We start from the raw sequence: 20,499 nt of genomic DNA, 5'->3' as shown, positions 1-20,499 counted from the left end.
GTACAGAAAAGAAGTAATTATAGTCAATTCACACAAGCCTATTAAGGGAAAAAGTGACCTTCAAATGAACTTTTCATTTATTGTGAAACCATCTGGTCTTTTACACTGAAGAGGATTAGAAAATTTCCCAGAGCTAATAATTGCTTTGGAAAATAGGTAAAATGCTTGAAGTATTTTTTCGTATCAAAACTATTTATCTTCTTAAAGTTTGGTTTGTCCGTGTGATGTCTGTCAAAAAAAAATACCAGTTAGTAAACACAATGTGAGTGATATCAAATGTTGTTTATAGTACTTGTACAATATTTATTATATTTTTTGTACTTTTTATAGTGAAATTATAGTGGTACAAAACTGTGAGTTCAAATAGCTTAAAACATTTAACACTTGTATGATCACAATATTTAGAATTTTGTATAGGGGCAGTTGGTCAGTTGTTGCTTAAGTTCATCGTAGGTTCCTCCAGAGTTGGATCGTGTTATAAATATTTTTGATTATGATTTTTTTTCTATTCCATTATTATGCAGACAAATAACTCTTACTAACAAATCAACTTACAATTTCGGCTTTAAATTTTCTGTTCTAATTAAACCATAGCAGGAGAACTTAAAAAAATGTTTAATTTAAATATGGCTCTCTCGTAACCCAGTAATCAACAATATGACTTTTCCCTAAAATGAACTGTTTTTTTATATACTCCCATTTAAACTTTGATTCATGTTCCATCATTCCATGTTGGTATATAGGAAACAAGAAATTAGTAAAAGAAATGAATCATTTTATTATAACTACTGGTTAATGGCCAACTTCTTCTGTTGCCCATTTGAACAATGTAACCTTACCACAGCTTACCTGTTTCTAGCAGTGGATAGGCCAGTGTTCACTGGTGCCAGACAGTTAATAAATATTCCTTTCTTGTTTTAAGGGAGGAAAAGAAGTGTAAACCCATTCTTTGCTAATGTTATTTTTTTGGAAATTGATTTGAAGTTGACGGGAATTTTTGCCAAAGCTGGGACTGCAGAAATAGGTCTGAAAAGTTCACAAAGAACAAGTATGAATTTGTCAGTAGACTCTTACTATTTAGTCAGTATCCAAGAAAACAATTCATTTGGGTAAAAGGTTTGGAGGAATTGTTTTCATATGACCTTGTAATGCAAATCTACGAATGCTTAAGTTCCCTCCAAAGGAAATGGTGCCAGATGTGGTTGACCATTTGTAGTTACCCAGATGGCTCCAACGAAATACAGTAAATGTGAAAGAAATTCCACATGAATTCAAGTAAAAGTAATCTTAAAATTCAAAGGAAGAAAGCAACAGAAGTGGACTCAATTCAAACTGACATAAAATTTAGCATTATATAGGCTTGGATAAAACCTGTCTTCTAAATTGTTCTTTATTTAAACATCTAAATTCTGAATTACTGTCATAGTAACAGTTAATGATTTTTCTGCCAGAGTAGTCATTTGAAAAACTGAAATAATGTGTAGCTACAGCCTTATGTGAAGTAGTTGTACCTAAAGATAACAACTGTACATATAACTAGATACCATGGTCATTAAAACTTAAAAACATTTTCAGAAATGTGAAAATTGAGGGTATTTGATATATTTTCTTGCTAAGATTTATTATTTCCGTACAGGAGCCAATTGAACTTTGAAGAGTGGTAAAACTAGGCAGTTATAGAACACACTGTGTCTTCTGTACCTGTGGAGTACGATGGAAATGATTGTGGGTTTCAAGCATTATATTCACTGCATATTATCTTCAAAATTATAGCAGATTGAAGCATATATTACTGTAGGACTTGGAAGCATTGCTTAAGTTCATGCATGCTATAAAAGACACTGTCACCCTATAAGATGCTGTATGCCCAGAGAACTGTGTAAACAGGTGAGATAGATACAGTATAAGAAAAAGACAAAATACAGAGAGATAGAACTGCTTTTATTAAGGTCACAAATCAAGAATCCGAACTCTTGCCATATACTTTAGACGCTACAAATCATGCTGTGTTTTTTTTTTTTTTAATCTTAGGGTCATTCTTCAAATATATTAGATATAAATGCACTTATATGTACTCAGAAACACTTTATGTAGTCATAGCCATCAAAACAGGCAGTAGTCTTCAGTCAGCATGTAGTCTCTGAAGCTCCGTGGCCTGTCACTTGTGTGATATTTCTTTCTCTTCCTCCATGTTTTTTGGTTGAGGCTTTTGTTGCATAGATCTCTGGGAGAGACAGATTGATAAACCGATGGATATCAGCAGATTTTTAATATAAAAATTAGCTTTTTATGTTAAAAATAACTTTTTTAACTGGTGAGCTTCACCAAAGTGAAGAGTTCAGGAATGGACTCTTGTTTAGAAAAGCCCTACGATTTCTGATTTTTCACAAAATAAAAAAGTGACTAAACTGATTTATAATTGGTTAAGATGAAGGACATTTTTCCATTATCAATAAGAATGCAAATATTTAATAATAATAATAATATGAAGACAATAGTACTAACTGTCTAAATTACATGAAAGGACATTGTCTTTGTCTTTTTGCCTACTGAGAGTTATACTGTGAATTATATAACATACTTAATTTTGTTTCAATCTGAGTTACGCATTTTACTGTGGTTTCAGCAGTTCTGATTCTGTGTCCATTCAATCCTTGGTAGTTTACAAGTAAATAATGTGTTACAGGCAAAATAGTTATTCTAATGTGTTTGCCCACCTCTGTTTCTTATTTCTTAAAGCAGGAGAAAGATTACTTTATATGTGCTTCTTAATCAGTATCAGAATTGTTGTTTTACAGTATGAGAAAACTGTTGTCACTTTGTGGTCAACATTTCTTTGAAGGGGCAACTGACTTTAGGCTCTGCATGTTTCACAGATTTAAAAGAAATTGGGTGGGTGATCCCAGTTCTCTACATTAAGAGGTTTTGTATGCGGAAAGAATGGTTTTGTCAGTTGTCAGTTGTTGAGGTTTAGAATTGTGGATTACTCTTGGATATGCATCTGAATTCCTTTTCTAGTCCCACAAATGTTGCATGCTGCCAACTTTTCTGACTTTGGAGCTCTAAATTAAGGCCAGTTCCTTTGCTCATCCCACAAGCTCTTTCATGTTTTTAAACCGCAGCCTGAGAAAGGCGCCTTGGTTTCAATAGCAGCAGACCAGCATATGTTTACTTAATTCCTAAGACATGATGACAGTGGTCTCTGTGCCACTAAAAGCTTTTTGCTTTATTATTTTCTGTTGAAGCTGATTTCTAAAAGTTTTTCACATGCCACATGTTTTATTGCAGTGTCTTCAGTATGACCCGTCAGAAGGATTGGCTGTTAAAGGTAAAGCAACTGAAAGAGCAAATTGATAACTTACAGACTGATACCAAATCTACTTTCGCAAAGAAAAATGAAATCATTGACAAGCTCAAAGCAGAAAGAGGTACATTTCTGAAATAACTATCATTTTCTCATGATGTGAGATTCTCTTTTGTTGGAGTTCAGGTATATGGCCCAGAAAAGTGTAGTTTCTATTGATTATTTCAGAGCCGCCTTTTAAGAGTACATTTGAACAGTACACTGAAGTTGTTATAGCTAGCTCTGAAGTACAAAAATTGACCCAATAAAGGTTATGTGCTGAATGAGGATCATGTAACTCCAGCTGCCTTTGTTCTTCATCTATTGGGTTAATATTTACTCTTTATTCTGTATTTCTGCTCTCCTCTAGACTGAAAATTCTTATGGAAAAGAGGACCATCTGACAGTCCCTCTCAACTTATAAACCAGTATTTTGATTTTATGTACCATACGAAGTTACATGAAGCCTATACAGGCCTTTCAAGATGGTTTATTGTCTTTCAACTTTGTTAATTCAGAATTTTTTAGTAGTTTTAGTATACAATCGTTTTATTTGCATCTATGTACATATACAATATACAGTTTTCTTATAAGCTGATGAACAGATTATTTCATATGTGTTTTTCCCATGCTGTAGGACAACTTCTTAGTGAATCTTTAAGACCTTGCAATCTTTTCTATCTCGATACTGTGATATACTGTGGCAGCATAAAGTTTACAAAACAAGACAAAAGAGCACAGGCAGGAAGTAAACTAAATATTTTTAGAGTTGATTCTTCAAATGTGTTTTTTAAAAGGTGTATTTCTGTGAGCAATCTAATGGAATGAAGTAGGGCAACTTGTGGTTGTGGCTGGAGTTCAACATGTGCATACAATTAAGATTCTGAGTAGCTCTACTGACTTCAAATACCAGATTAAATATCTTATAATTTTATTTGACAACAGCAAGTGTTTGCAAAATAGGCCTTAGGTGATACTAAAATAAATAAGATGCCTTAAGCTACAATAATATGAATTTATGACATATTGACAGTTACAGTTGTTAATGACAGTTTGATTATGCAATGTAAAATTTAAAGTGATATTAAGAACATGAACATGTTATAGGCCATGTTATTATTTGGTTAAGTTGAATGTAGAAAATCAGGCAACACCTTCCATCTTCCATCCTTCCAATGGGTATTACGTTTAAGTGGCAAGTCTTTACCACCCCTTCCCCAGACTGGCGCTTAAAAGCTTGTTGTACTCTTAAACTGGATCACCAGGTTACTACACTCTCAATTTCTATTGAATTGAACTTGCTGCAGCTTGTACATATATTGTAATACCCTTCAAGGCCTATGTATCTAGAATTTAATTACAAAACTTAGGTAGTATAAGGTTTTTTAATCACATTCTTCAGAGTATCTGCCTTTGCTGCACATCCCTTTTTTAAGTTCAGCTGAAAAACTGAAGTACTATTTGTCTTAACCTACTGCCTGGAACTAGTGTAGAAATAGTGTCTTGTCTACTAGCCTTTGTAGATTGGCATATGAGTCTTTTTTCAAACCTTCTTTTCCAGGACTAAGAAAGATGTTAAAATAAATGAAGTCTTGAAAATTCTTAATGCTACAGGAGACTAACATAATCTTGCCTTTTTCCATGTCCTCTTCACTCTTTTAGAGTAATCATGTAATTTCATAGAATCACAGAATGGTTTGGGTTGGAAGGGACCTTAAAGATGATCTAGTTCCAACCCCCCTGCCATGGGCAGGGACACCTCCCACTAGCCCAGGTTGCTCAAAGCCTCATCCAGCCTGGCCTTGAACCCCTCCAGGGATGGGGCATCCACAGCTTCTCTGGGCAACCTGGGCCACTGCCTCACCACCCTCATAGTGAATAATTTCTTCCTAATATCTAATCTAAATCTACTCTTTTTCAGCTTGAAACCATTCGCCCTCATCCTATCACTACTCTCCCTCATCAAGAGTACCTCCCCATCTCTCCTGTAGCCCCCTTTCAGCACTGGAAGCTGCTCAAAGGTCTCCGTGGAGCCTTCTCTTCTCCAGGCTGAACAACCCCAACTCTCTCAGCCTGTCCTCGTATGGGAGGTGCTCCAGCCCTCTGACCATCTTCGTGGCCTCCTCTGCACCCTCTCCAACAGGTCCATGTCCTTCCTGTGCTGAGGACACAGCACTGCAGGTGGGGTCTCACGGGAGCAGAGCAGAGGTGGGGAATCACCTCCCTTGACCTGCTGTTCATGCTTCTTTTGATGGAGCCCAGGACACGGGTGGCCTTCTGGGCTGCAAGTGCACACTTCCGGCTCGTGTTAAGCTTCTTATCTTTCAACACCCCCAAGTCCTTTTCCTCAAGGCTGCTCTCAGTCCATTCTTGTTGCTGCCTGTATTTGTGCTTGGGATTGCCAATTTAGATCTGAATTTTTTGGTAGTTTTTCTGTCCATAACTTCATAATGTGTTTTGCAATACTTAAATACATAGAGACAGAGAACAGAATAACTTATTTCACATTGTGACTGTTTGCCTTTTTTGTTAAATATGTATATTTTTAGAATATATATTTGCAGATGCTATATCACACTTCCCCCTGCCATATTCCCATAGTCATTTATTCTTGTGTTTCTTTTCATTTTGGTATCTCCCAGATCCTCAGCCATGAGTTACAATAGCTCTTTGGTTCATGTTCATTTTATCTTCCTGACAGTGTTGTTTTATGCAAGTCTCAAAAGGCTGAGATAAACTGATACAAAATCTAAGCTGAAACAATTACTATAGCAAGGATCAGTGTCAGTTATCTCACAAATTCATACAGTGTATGTCTTTACTTGGTAATATTTATGTCTAAATAATTGGAATTTTTTATTAATGTAATCTCATGTCTTGCTGCATTTGTTGTTCATAGCTCCAGTACTGTTTTACAGAGTACACTATTTACTAACTGAAGTTTTTACAGTTGTCTTAATGGACAAATATTTATTCTGTGTCAGTAAAAGCTGACATGTGAAATTTGAGTAAAAAATAGTATTTTTCTCCCTAAATGTTGTTCTTCTGTCCATAAAACTACTAAAATAAAATACAGTTCCAGTTTTGTTCCATGGGCTAACAAACATGGCAGTCCTGTTGCCCTGACTTGGACCTAGGCAAATAGAGTATTTGTCAAGGAAGAGGGGGAAGATAGATGCTCTTGTACATGATGGTAGGTGGATTATGGGAGAGTAAGCAAAATAGGTCTTGGTCATCTTGGAAGAGTGTACTTTTTATTTACGGGGAAAGACGGTGGTTTTCTTTTCTTCTCCCCTGCTGCCTGGTTGGTACTGGTTGGTCTATAAGAACTTTCTGGGTATTTATATAAGAGGTAAACAAACGTTGAGGCTTTTCCTGATTAAGATTCTGATTATTTTCATGTTTTGCAAATATGTACAAACATTGGATGTGGAAGACACCCATTCAAGTTTATTCAAATTCTGATTTTGCATGGGCTTGCATATATTGGCATGATATGTATTTTGATTACAGCTGAAGAGAGTGCTACTGTACAGTCCCTTAGGTGTCTTATAAGGCTGTTATCATGACAGAGGGCTATCTGCAGCTCCAGTCTGCCTCCATTCATGGATCTGTAGCATTTCAGGCAAGCTGCTGTGGCGGTGTTTTCCAAAGCCTCCAGGGCAGTGACTTTTGCTCTTTCTTGTGCTGTTACTGTCATAGCCTTACTGCTGAAAACCCTCATATTCTTGTGATGGTGTGTTCTTGTGGGGTGTGGTCACCAGTGGTGGGAGAATCACCTCTCCTCTCTCCCCTCTTCTTCCCCTTCAGTTGCAGCTTTTGGGTTAAATTAGGGGAAGCAAGCTAAGCAGCAGTCAGCATGCAGCACCAACCCCGACCCAAGTGTGCTTCAATCAGTGCTGATGGTATTATAAGTGGAAACATGCAATAGAGAGTTTGAGAGGCTCCGATGAAAAACAGCGTAGTTATATGGGAAAACTGAATGGCAGGACCCTCCTCTCCCTTCTGTTCCCTAAAGGCTGTTGCGGAAGCATTCCCTTTCCTTCTGCCTCTTCCTCTGCATGTCATGGATTTTTATCTCTGGTTGGGATCGTAGAGCCTGGTGAGAATCTGAAGAGGCAGTATGACAGTGCGATGGTAGACTAGCTGTGCTGTTGACAGATTGGCCCATTTTGGTTCAACAAGCTGTTGAATTTGCCTCAATCTGAAGAAAAGCTACTTTCCTTTCTATATATATATATATATATACACACCATTTACAATTCTGATGTGAATTTTTTAAGTAGTAAGTATGAATGAATCTTAAAAATATGTACTAAAACTTCACTGGGGTTTGTGTTAGAAAAAGAGTGGACTGAGCTTGGTGCTTTTGTCAGAAAATTCATGACAATGAGATAGAAGTACTTGACAAGGGATATCTTGTCTCCTTATCCCTGGAAAAATTGCCAGTTCAGATTTCAGTTTATACTTTTAGGGAAAAGAAACAACATCAGCATGAGGGTCCCTTTTTCTCTGTGGGAGACCTCCCAACAGATATAGGTCTTTTGGGTATATTATTTGGGAAAGTCTAGAAGACTCAATTGCCGGTAAGTGTTTCACCATCTTTTAGGAAGGCCTGCCTTCTGTGCCCATTGACAAGGCGTATTTTAATTGTTTTCTTATTTGCTTTATGATTTTTAGCCCTTAGTGTTTCTAATTATATTTTCTTCTCAGTTGCACAATGCATTGCATTTTCATCATAACTGCAGGGAATTAAAATCTTGCTCGTGATTATGTGTTTGAATTGAAAGTGATTCTTGTGGAGTCCCAACACGTGTATGAGTCAGGCTACTGTGTATGGGAGCAATGGCATTACAGATCATTCATTTTTAGTGAAGATGTCATTTGATATATAAAGTCTGTAAAATTAAAACTGACCTCATGTCAATTTTTGAAACATTTCAAAACCCTTAAGAGTAGCATCTCAGACACCTGTTTTCTGCTGAGTTCAAGCCTCTAAACTGAAAAGCTATTCTGTAAAAATAGCTAAGTTGTGTATCATGCCCGCAGGGTCAACAGAAAAGATTCTACCATTAAAAAGGTATTGTGCACTACTTAGTTGAAAGAATATATCCTCAACTAAGTATGTAATGTTTTACCAATCAACTCCCGTGAGTGCAGATGGGAATTACAAAGGCTAATACTTGCACATGAGGTTGACAGTTAACATTTATATAATTCTGACCTAAAATATGAATTCATAGCTTTTAATTACATGGTATGGGAATATAACTTTGGGACTTGAAAAAAAAACACAAGAAAAAAATAGAAGGAAAAACCAACACTGTTATCAAGAGAATAAGGAGTTTGGCCAGGGGAGGAGAGTGAGAGTGTACTTTTGTTTACTTAGAAACCTCAATGATTTTAAGAAAAGCTTGCTTTTAAAACTTGTCCGTGTGAAAGAAGGTATGTTACTATAACAAAATTATTTCCTTAAGTTTTTTCTTGCATCTTATTGAGAAATCAATGTGGATGTAGCTATGCATTAGTGGGTGTTTGTGTAAAATCTGTGTAACCTTCTGCTGATGAGTTTAATCGTGTTCAGTCATTCAGATTGATAAAGAGTCTTGTATTGTCTCTATTCTTCTCTTCCCCCAGAACAGAAAGCTGTACTTAATTTGGCATACCTTTCTATTTAGAAATACACAAAGTGTAGATTTTTGACGCTGTAGGTTCCCTTTTAATGAAAGTAAGAACATTTTGCTTTTTTAATCCATACACCTATACCAGATCAAAGAGTGCTGATCTCTGGCCTGCTGGGATCAGGACGATGCGCTGAAGTGTACCAAAGCCACTCGGGTTTGCTGAAGGGGGAGCATTGCCAAGAGCAAACACTGCCATCCTGTATGCAAGCTCCCAATTTATTACAAAGGATTACATAACCTCAGTTTTGCTTTTACATTCTGCTGACCTTCAGGTTTTGTCTGTTTTCCACTACATGGTGTTTTGAACCTGCTGTTTCTCACGCTTGCAGTAGGGCTTTCCACAATGTTGCCTCATTTGTCCACAATCATTCTCTAACCTGAAGGTCAGTTTACATTTTTGCCAACAACCAGTTCTTTATTCCCACAAAAGAGGAGTAGTTTTCTATCCCTTTCTTTCTGTTTGTTAATGCCAAAGATTTCCCTATACAGAATAAATGCTTTTACATTTTAAAATGAAATTTTCATGTGTAAGTTAATATGAAGAAGCAAGTTTGTAATTTTTATAATTATGTTAAGAAAAATATTTTGGTTTTTTTCTATGTTAAGACCAAAACAAAAAGCTGATGGAAGAGAACGAAGACCTGAAGTTACGCTACCTGGAACAAAAGCAACAACTAGAGGAACTGAAAAGTCAAGTGAAGCTTTTAACCAAGGTGAACTCTATTTCTGTTTAGAATATGAGCAAAAAAACCCCACTCTATGTTTTATGCATAGTGTGAATACTTCTTTAAAGTAGAGAATACAGAAATATAACTGTTTGTTTATTCATAATATCAAGCAAAATGCCATGTCTAGTGAGAATGCATCTTGGTATTCTGAATGTATTTCTTCGATACTCATTCATATCTGATAACACCTTTTCATTAAGTATTTCTGTTTCAGGAAGGTGATACTGATGTGGCAAAACTCAGTGAAGCCCTTCTGCTTACAAAGGTAACTTAAAAAGAATGAGCATTGTAGAAGCTGGGAACTAGATAATATGATTTGGGTCCTTTCCAACCCAAACCACTCTATGATTTTATATATTTTGCCTTTATTGTATTTTGTTTTTTTTTTTCTAACTAAGAAGACATCAACTAAACGCTTGGTTGACCATTACATGTTTAATACACAATGCCTGGGATTTTTGAGAGCTGAATTATTTGTGTATCTTTTAGTAGTTAATGCTTCGATCTCATGTGTGCTTTTGTCATTCTTGAGTTACAGTGAAGCAGAAGGGAAGAGGAAGAAATTTTCAGGATGAAATCTAGAGTTATGCAGATAGTTCCTTATAACATCAACAGTGAATTAAACCAGATTCACAAGCATTTTTTAAAAAAAACTGTTTTTTCATTAAATGACTTAGGACACCATCTTGTTCTTCCTATAATGTTTATTAAAAATATTTTTGTTTGTTAATTCTGTAAGCATACTATAAGCATGGAAGTTTTAAAATGTGATACAGTGATGCTTAACAACTTCTCTTCATCTATTAAAACAGAAAAACAAAATCTCAGAAAATGTTCTATTTTTTTCTCTTGCACATAAGTTGTAATTTTATTGTTTACGATGAAAATGAAGTGGGGGGGGGGGAAGAAATAAGTTAAAAAATACATTTTCATTCATTTTACACTATTCCAGTGACTTACCTTTTATTTGCTTGAGGAGGTGTTTACTGTAAATAGAATCATCTTCTGCTACTGAAATGCAAGTGATAATTCTATAATGATAATGAAAAAAAAAGAAAATACACAAAACAACCCAAAAAGACTAGGTGAAATTATTATTATTATACCCAGTATTAATAACAGAAGCAATGTAGAATTGAGAATAATAATTCAGGTTTTGTACATTCACTGAAGCAGGATTATTAATTATATAAAATTACCTCATTCCTATTTTTTGTGTTAGCACATGCTCAAAATTTACAAAATTATGCTTTAAACTTTTCCATTCCTTTCAAAGGGGCAGTTGACAGACCAAAGCTCAGTTACCTCTGAAGGTCAGACAAAAGTAGCTGAAGAATTGGAAACAGCAGGTAGAATTCATTTTTATGAATAAGTGACTGTACCTTCTTAAGAAATCTATGTCTCTTTCCATTTGCTTAAGCATTTCTTACTAGCAGTGGGAGCTGCCTCATTATGAGAAGCTTCGTGACAGAAATTATATTCTGGTGTACTTTATAGCTGAAGCTAGGTGGTGGATATGTTGGTGTTACTTTCTTCCCAAATGGAAACTGTATTGTAATTGAATGCAAAAATCTGATATCTGACCTAGATTCATAAAATATTAAAGGAAACCTAGCTTCTATTTTAAATGTCTTTATATTCTCCTTTAGAACGGTGCTGTTCTAAAGACTATTTTAATGAATATGCTCCTTTTGTCTGCAGATAGCAGCCAATGCTGATACCGGAAATCCTTTCAGACAGTGAGAGGGGTAGTATGTCTTATCACATCTGTGACATAAAGTTGTTACAGGCAGATTTATTTAAAGATTATAAAAGCCAGGTTATCCTGTTCCACCTCTGAGCTTAAGCTGTTTATCATTGAAATAATCCAAGTCCACAATACTAAGTTTAAAGTAAAAGCACAAGCAGAATGCTAAAATTTTATGTTCAGTTATTTGCAGCTTCTGCATAAGAATTCATTAGAAAAATTAGGAAAACATGATCTTGAAACCCTGTTGTGTTTATAAGTAATTTGCTACAGAGGAAAAAGACCTGAATGCTTCAGAAAATAATCCACCTGCAAGCAGAACTACTTTTTTCTTTTTTTTTAAAAGGAAAAAAAAATAAGTACATTCTTGTTTAGTTGTGCATGGTGTTAAACATAGTCACAGGAAATCTGCAAATTCAGGCCATATTCTTACATAAAGCTGACTGTTCTTCCTGCTTCAGTTCATCACAGGACTTATATCATTCGACTCATCAATTTGCATCAACTGGGAAACATTACTATTTTTCTAGCAAATCAGAAAAAAGTACTGCTTAGACGACTTCAAAGGTCATTGGTTTACCCTTGTTAATCTTCTGCAAGGAAGAGAAGATTTACCTGGCACTTGTACTTGATTTATTAGAAAAGCAAATATATTGCTATCAGGTTTCTCAGCAAGTCTCAAATGGGACTACAAATAACAGGGGTTTTTAACTACTTTTTTTTTTTTTTTTTTTTTGCAGAACTAGATGATGAACAAAAAAATTATGACATTGAATCAATAACAACTGACAGTGTTGACTGTATTATTACAAGCCCAATACTCAAATTAAAGGTGAGTCAGAGTATTCATGCCAGTTGTTTGGTAAGTCTAAGAAAAATATTTTAAGTCTAATGTTCTCTAAGAGTAGCTTTGCTACATCTAAGGTCAGAACCTAAGGCATTTTCAGCTAATGTATGTTTCCCCATTTTCTGTTCAAATAGACACCTTTTCACAGAAAAAAATAAAATTTAACCTGACTGTATTGTACATGTGATTTATAGGAGCTTTTTTAATGGGAAAAATCTATTGTCGTCTTTTCCATTATTGTCATACACACTTAGGAATAGACATTTCTAATTAGTTTAAATCTGAAATCAAATTTTAGTCCTGCACAAAATCTCCCCAACGAAAGATAACTATTGTAATGTGAATGTTGAAACAACTTAGTCGTGTTGTTCAGTCCTTCTTGTTCCCTTTTTGTGGGGAAATGTGCTTTTCTGGTTCTTCCAGTACTTTCTGAGGAAGGGGAGGATAAGTTCACTTTTCAAGGCCTGTAGTAAATTTACAATGCTTAGCTACCCATGTTTCATCCCAGTACGTTGACTGGATCGAATGTTGTTGAAACAGCAATTGCATAAGTTTGAGGTTGTTAATAACATGCAAAACTTACATATATTTTTCTAGTTGATCCACATAGATTTCTTTTTGTTCCTGACATCCCAACAGTTTTAGAACTGAGAATCAGTTTTCAGTGAAGTCTGTACATGTGCAGTATCCAATCACTTCACTGTACTTGTTTTCTGTTGTTATTTGCAGGCATGTACAGTGATGACATTCTCTTCACTGGTTCTTAAAACCAGCAATTAACGAGCATAAAATCATATCTACAAAATAACACAGCATAATACAAATTTGGAAAATTTACTTGAAAAAGTATTTCAGTAGTATAGTTCTCTAAAAAAAAAAAAGGATTCCGTTCCTTTAGATCTAACATTGACTGAGCAATCTTAAAAGATATAAAACCAGCACTTAAAATTGATTATAATACTACTAACAGGTAATACTTGCCTGGTCTGTTTAGCCTTCTTTTAAAGGACCAGGGTTGTACTGTTATGTCCTATCAGTCTTAACTTTTTTAATGTTCTGCAATGTGATAACCTAGAGCTAGTTTGATTCTTTTTTTTTATCCTTTTTTCAATGCTATGTGACATCTTACAAAGTAACTAGCAACAAGAGGCAATGCTTCGTATGAGAAATATTGCTCCTTTCCTTTTTTTTTGAGTTGTAGAAAGGTTTTAGAAATGCTGTCAGTTGCATATGCTGCAGAAAGATACAGAAGGTACTTTGGCAGACAGATTGCATTGTTTAGATGTAAAATGTTAAAAAATTGTTTCGCTTGTAATTGTAAGAACTAAAATTACTGTTACTCATCACCATTAAGTCAAACTATAATGCGGTTATCGGTACATTTCTACTCATCCTATATTTTATCAAAATTATTTAAGAACACTTCTGAGAGGATTTTGAGTGTAGATTCATTTCAAGTTCATTAATTTCTACCTTTCTCCATTAATTTGTTCCTCTGGTAGCAACGTGCCTGTTCAAGAAGGGTGGATAAGACAACAAAAGCTATAAACTGCTAAGACAACATGTTTGATACAAATTGGGTTTTAAAAATAGGCATTGGTACATTTGAAATCTTGGGTTAATTATAGAATACAGCATATGAAAATTGTGATTGAATTTGGGGTGTTTTTAAGATTAAAAATCAGTGCCTTTTATCTTTTGAGATAAATATCCTGCTGGTAATCAAACACTGTAAATAAGATTTGTGATTTTTAGAGATCGTTATGCTAATTATTCTATAAATCTGAGTTGTATGCCAAACTGTTTAAGTCATTTAGGATCATACTGTTTCTTTTTTGCATGTTGCAAATTAGACAGTCCATGGTTGTTTCTTAGATATGTTGATCATAAAGGGTATCTAACAGATTTTCCAGTACTTAGCTGTACCACTTGCTTCTTTCTCTGTTCTTCTTGTCTATGATGTATAATTAATCATAGATTACTTCATTTTGTTTCATTTCATTTACAACATTTATGAGCTTCACTTTGTCGGTATGAAATGCTTGTCCCCTTCTTTCCTTTCCAAAGTGGCGTAATTAGTGTTAGCATCTTTTTTAACAGGCTACATAAAGTTTAGTGGCTGGATTAAATCAAGTCATTAACATAATGTGCTATACAATTTGCCCCTATCTCTTTTCGTTTCCAGTACATCAAAGTGCCACAGAGTGCCAGTGTAATTGGGCCTTGCTAGCTTGTCAGGTTCAGTCAGGCTGACGGCTGCTGCTTTTACTAAAAAGCTTCCAGGCATGATAATTAATAGAGAAAAGAAGTCTGCGAAATGTAAAAGTTTGGACAGTTCTCTATGAATATTTCATACATTTGAATAATCAGAAGTTAACATTATCAATTTGATGTATAATACATTGATTAAAAGCCTTGTTTCAGATCCTCAAAATAGACATCAAAACTGAGAATTTGCATTTTCTTTGGCATGGTCTTTATATTGAAAAAAAAAAATCTTTTCTCTTCCATTCTCTCCTCCCTTTCACTCACATGTCTACACTTTATCCTTGCAGGAGATAATATAGCATTCCATTATCACAATAAAATTTACTCATGTCAGCTTCCAGGTTGTCTTAAAATGTGCCCATAAGGCAATTACTGGCAAAACCAATTTATTTGGTGGCGGTCCCATTTTTTCTGTAGGTGTGTTTACATCTCTCTTTGTTGTTGCAGATACTGAATACATTATCTTGCCCTGATAGCAGTTTATGGAAAACTGTCATCAGTTCCTGTAAATTAAGATCTCAGGGTCTAATTAATATAGACATGAAAATCTCTCTTAAATGCAGTTAAAAAGCCTTACCAATCACTTGTGGTTCTGCTGGTCAAGGAAACATCTCTGTGCAAAGGTGGGAAGATGTAAAGCTGTCCTGGTTTCAGCTGAGACAGAGTAAAGTTTATGTATAGCAAAAGATTAAATACTTTTCCTTTTATTATGCCTTTTTGGTACAGTTACTTAAATAGGGCATTTCCTCCTATGAGATATCTGCATTTGGGGAAGTAGAAGTGCTGCACCAGCATATTTAATAAAACAAGAAATAAAATTCATGAAATTGTTCTATCTTATCAGAGTAAGATAAAAGTAACTTATTAAAGCTTTATAGTCAGTATTTTCAAAGACTGGTGATGGGTCTAAGATTAAAAAAGAGCATTTGCCATTCTCCATCTTTAAGGTGATTGTTTGCTATTATAGTCACCATTAGACAGGAGCTAAAGTAAAAGAAAGTTTGAAGAAGCCAGGAAAACATTAATTGTCTTTTGCCACTGATAAATTTTCAGATGACTGTGATCTGAATAGACAGTACACTGAAATGATGGATTTACAACTTCTAGCGCTTGTCAAATATACTTTAAAGTAATAATCAGAAGCATGTACTACAAGTTATCCTTCTTGATGGAAGAAAAAGAAGAGGGAAAAGTAATACCAAAGAAACCGCAAACAGCAGCTTTTAAAATAGTTTGGAACAACAGAATCTTAAAGTCATTAGGTAACCCATTACTTTTTAGGTAACAAAACTAATTAGTCACAATATTAAGTAGAAAATCAGATTTAAGGCTGAATGCATGAGACCACAGGAAAAGCATCAACATGAGCCAATTTTAACCTAGCTGATAATATTTTTTGTAGTTGTGAATATGAATGCTCCTAAGTTGCTTACTTGAGAGGCTACGTTTATCAGAGCTTATTGACATGGCAGTAAGTTATGGTGGCTTTAGAAGTACAAAGGAGTATTTTTCTGACCGTAGGCCTAAAAAGAAAAGGACGGGATTTAAAACTAATTTGAGTTTTGATTAGCTGCACAAGCATAACATTTTTCACGCTGTGGGTAATAGGAGAGAGAATCAAATTCCATTCGTTTTTGCATGTCTATGTTGACCCCACACAATACTATAATGGCAGGGCGGGGGGGAATAGTATCAAATGTTAAGTATTAAAGCTCTAAATAAAAAGAACAGCTGTATTAAAAATGTGCAATTTGATATATTTTTTCAGTACAGATGCACTCTTAACAGATGAATACGCTATACTGATACTTCTGCTTTTTTCCCATACTAAGGTGTTTTTTTCTAAATGGATTAACTTTCAAATACAAATTTTTAAAATTTACTTTATTTTTTAAATCAAACCAAAACTGTGATCTACATAGAGAAAAATACATTCCTAGATATATACAAAAGCAGAAATCCTATCATATTTTTCTTTTTTTAGTTTTTACCTAATATTGCTGCTTCTTTCATCTTGTAAGTTAAATGTTGAGGTGTATTAGCATGCTGAAAATGTACAGAGTAAGACCTCTTATTGAGAAACTTTCTGTCCTTCATGCTTATTTATCTAAGAATCATACTACCTTTTGAATTGAAAGGTAATTGTAAGTTTACAGAGCATCTGAATTACTGAATTGTGTGACTGGTTGGTAGTGATGTAGCTAAATGGCTTTGAGATTTGATATAGTTCGTATTTGGTTTTTATGTTATCTCGTGATATAATCAACGGTGAGTGTTTAAACACTAAAAAAAATGAAGTCTCCTCTTTGATGTAATCTGCAGTAGACAGGGGTGTAGCTTTGTCCAGGACTGTATCAACATTACAGATGTAGCCTTCCCCACTTCTTGGGGAGAAAATAAAACTCAGAGTTAAGGAAGTTTGTATCTCACCAGTCAAACAGCTCCAGATATATCTGCTTTTTTTGGTATTTATTCATCCCTAGAAACAATTTACCTTTAAAAGGTGTCAGTTGAAGCAATATCACAGGCAAGTTGCAGAACCAAAACTTTCAAAACAGTTCAACTTCAGGAGAAACATTGAACCATTTTATGTTTATTCTTCAGAAGGGTGGGGGAGGCAAGCCATTTGAAGGGAAGAAAGTATATTGTTCAGCTGATTGAAAGTTGCATTATGAATAAAGTGCAAATGTGACTTTAAGTTCAGATGTATAGTTGTCATGGTCGTGGTGGGAAAGCTTTACATCCCTCAAGAATTTAGTATTTTCTGAAATGTTTGGTGTTTTATACTGAATTGGAGAAGGTGTTTTCTGAAAAAAAACCAATGCATTGATAGGTACGTTACAGGTTTGCATAGAAGAGGCAGTTTCTAATTGTTGAATTGTCTCAAGCTGTAGCAAGTAATCCATGCCTTTGAAGATATTGAAGATAATTAATGCTCTAATAATTATGAGTTTGGACTCTTCACTAGATAATATGGCAGCAGCTAGAGATGTACTTATTGTCACAAACTGTTTAACATGTACTTAATTCTAGACAGAGCCAAAGGGATTTCATCGAATCTTATTATGGTGCTAACCTTGTGCCACTGCATTCTGCTCCTAGCACATGGCAAAGAACAGTGATGCTGGGGGAAGATTATATTTGTCTTTCCCTCCTTCACAGTAAATCCAGCTCCAACAGAGCTATTGAACAAGGAGAGATCCCTTTGCCCAAGGGATTAGGGAGAGTCTAAAGTGCATGCACTTTTGTAAGTCCCATCCATTTGGAGACGGAACAGGGAGCGTTGCTGTATCCCTCTTTCTGTTGTCACGTCTACAACATTATGGGGAAAATGTAAAAATAGAAGATATTTTTCCTAACATGAAAAGTCACTGCATACAGTTAAGGACTAGAATAATTTTCTGTAATATGTATTTTCATGTGTATATGTAAGATGTTGCCCTGTTAATAATAATTGCTTAAGTAATGTTTGTGTCTCTGAACAGTTAAATAAGATGGGCATTCTTGTGATAACGTTCCTTTGCAGCTCTATACTGAGTTGTTAATAGGATGATTACAGGAAGTTGGCACTTGTTAGAGGAAGAGGATAATTTCTCATACAATAAATATGTTTGTCAATTAAGTAATATTGATAGCGATTGAAGTATTGATAGCAAATGGATGATTACTTGTGATTATTGGACAACAGTTTAGAGTTTATCTGCTTGAAATAGAAGAGAGCGATTGAGTAAGTGGACTGTGTAAATAAATACATAAAATGTTAAGGAATAAAGCATAGATATTTTTGAGCATTGGGAAAGATAGAATTCAAGTTGAACTTACAGTTAAGACGTTTATTTTGAGTTTTTCAAGGGCATTATATTAGTAAGTACTGTGGATGTAGAAATAGGAACATTGTTTACATTGTTCCTATAGCAAGGCATTTTCAATGCTGCTGTTTTGTGTAGAAAGCACAAACTCTTTTTTTTTTTTTTTTTTTTTTTTAACACTTCTAACAATTCTGTGGAATAGCATTGTGGACCATGTGAGTTAATTGGATTTTATTATTCACATCAAAGTCTTAGCATTTTATTGTCACCAAAAAGAAAATAAAAACATGGAATATACATCTTCTTGAAGATGGCAGTCAAGGCTTTTTATGGAATTTAAGAAAGCTTTTTCAATCTCAGAAATTATAAAAATGAAAAAGTTATGTTGAGACTTCAAATTCTGATACAATGTCCAATGCATTTAGTACTTAACCTAATCCTCAAGCTTGTTGAAGGAGTTCGGTGAGTGTTCGAAACCTCTGGGTAGTGTTAATTACAAAGAGTCAATATTAAATGGTAAAGAAAGGATATTGCCATAGACTAAGTATCTCGCCTGTGTTTTGTTTTCCTCACTTGGAATGAAAGCACTGAACCAGTTTCTCAGAGACAGTCTTTGAAAGCATTTAATATCTTTATTTTAATACACATGTCCAGTCTCTCTGTTAAGAGGAAATTTTATATTATATTTAGTTTTAAATACTAAGTTTAAAGGCTAATTTTATTCCCATCTAAGTAGAATGATTTGTGGGAAGTAATTGGTCATGACAAACTATCCATTTTTCACTTGAATAGTACCTAATAAATGAGACCAAGGCTTACAAAAAAACAACTTAGGAAAAGATTTAAATAACATACTTCATTCTGCATCACAGAAATATAAATAGTTGTTTAAAAATTAATTCCTGTCATATATTGGATGCTACATATATTTTCAGCATGGCTATATAATATGAGTGGTTTTGTATTAGCAGTGAAGTATGTCATGCTGGCTATGCTACTCTTAAGCAGTTCTATGTTTTTTATTTGTAAATGCTTTTCTTTTTAATCAGCTTGTGTTCTCCTTTGTATGTGTGTATTCACGTTTAATAAAACCAGGCTTTAAAGTATTCTTGACTGTTAAGCTCTAAAGTAATTGAGTATTTTTTCTTACCATTTTCCAGTAGTATGACTCAGTTATTTGCTTCCTTATAAGTTAGAAAACAGAATACCTGGATTTACCCTGCTATCCTTGAAAAACTGTAATATTCTTTGCCTACAGTATGCAATTACAGGTGTTAAATATGTCAAACAAATTTTAAGATATGCAAAAGGAATATTTTGTAATACACTATATTGTATTGGGGCTTGATTCATAAACTACTGTCTGTGTACAAACTAGATTGACATAGTTGCTAAATACTTTGGGGTGAACAAAACCACTCAGCATATCACTTTAAATAGAGATGCTAATACATCTGTTCAGTGCAAGAAGAAAAGAGTTGTTTCTGAAGTAAAATTAGACAATAGAGCCAATTTCATTTTTTATGCATGTGAATGTAGAGTGCTTGAGGTTATTAGTTGAAACTGAGTAACCTTTCCAGGCTTTCATCTCTTTCTTTTCAAATTTGAATATGAAAAGCATATTCAAGTCAAAGACCATCACTTTAATGATATTTGGCAGTCATTTGATTTATTAGATTTTAGAAAAAAATTCCTTTAAATATTTCATCATTCTATGCTAATCCCAGTAATATTGCCAGCTGAAGCCGTGTACCTGTATTAGTGGAGACAGAATGGTGTAGAATTTTCTGTCATCCTAGTAAAATTTCCATGAATCTACTGAATAATAAAACAACCTTATTGAAATATTCAGATTTGGGGTTTTAGTTAAAATGTCTTAGGATACATAATAAAAGGAAATGTCTTTTGAAAGGAGGGGGTAAAATTACTTCATCAAATATTGAAAGGGCTTGACAGCAATGGAAATTGTTCTATATGATGGATATTTTTACTATAGGATACACCTGCTATTCGGTTTGATTAATTATATAATTTGCTGGGAAAAATATAAGCTATCTCCATAATAAATTAGAA

At 34.4% G+C, this 20,499-nt stretch overlaps 1 protein-coding gene across 1 annotated transcript in view; it reads left to right on the top strand.

The window, feature by feature from the left end:
* The window catches only part of LOC104462318 (protein fantom-like), a gene marked incomplete at its 3' end in the record, with an annotated part of 97,888 nt that overhangs the window by 19,678 nt on the left and 57,711 nt on the right, over positions 1-20,499 (top strand). The window contains exons 9-11 of the mRNA XM_010074220.1: positions 3,289-3,428; positions 9,634-9,740; positions 9,970-10,020. Of these exons, the coding sequence (XP_010072522.1) occupies positions 3,289-3,428; positions 9,634-9,740; positions 9,970-10,020 (298 nt within the window). The remainder of the gene's footprint in view (positions 1-3,288; positions 3,429-9,633; positions 9,741-9,969; positions 10,021-20,499) is intronic.

The sequence above is a fragment of the Pterocles gutturalis genome, unplaced genomic scaffold, assembly GCF_000699245.1.
Source record: "Pterocles gutturalis isolate BGI_N339 unplaced genomic scaffold, ASM69924v1 scaffold11327, whole genome shotgun sequence".
Taxonomy (NCBI): domain Eukaryota; kingdom Metazoa; phylum Chordata; class Aves; order Pterocliformes; family Pteroclidae; genus Pterocles; species Pterocles gutturalis.
This window is presented reverse-complemented; position numbering and strand designations above follow the sequence as displayed.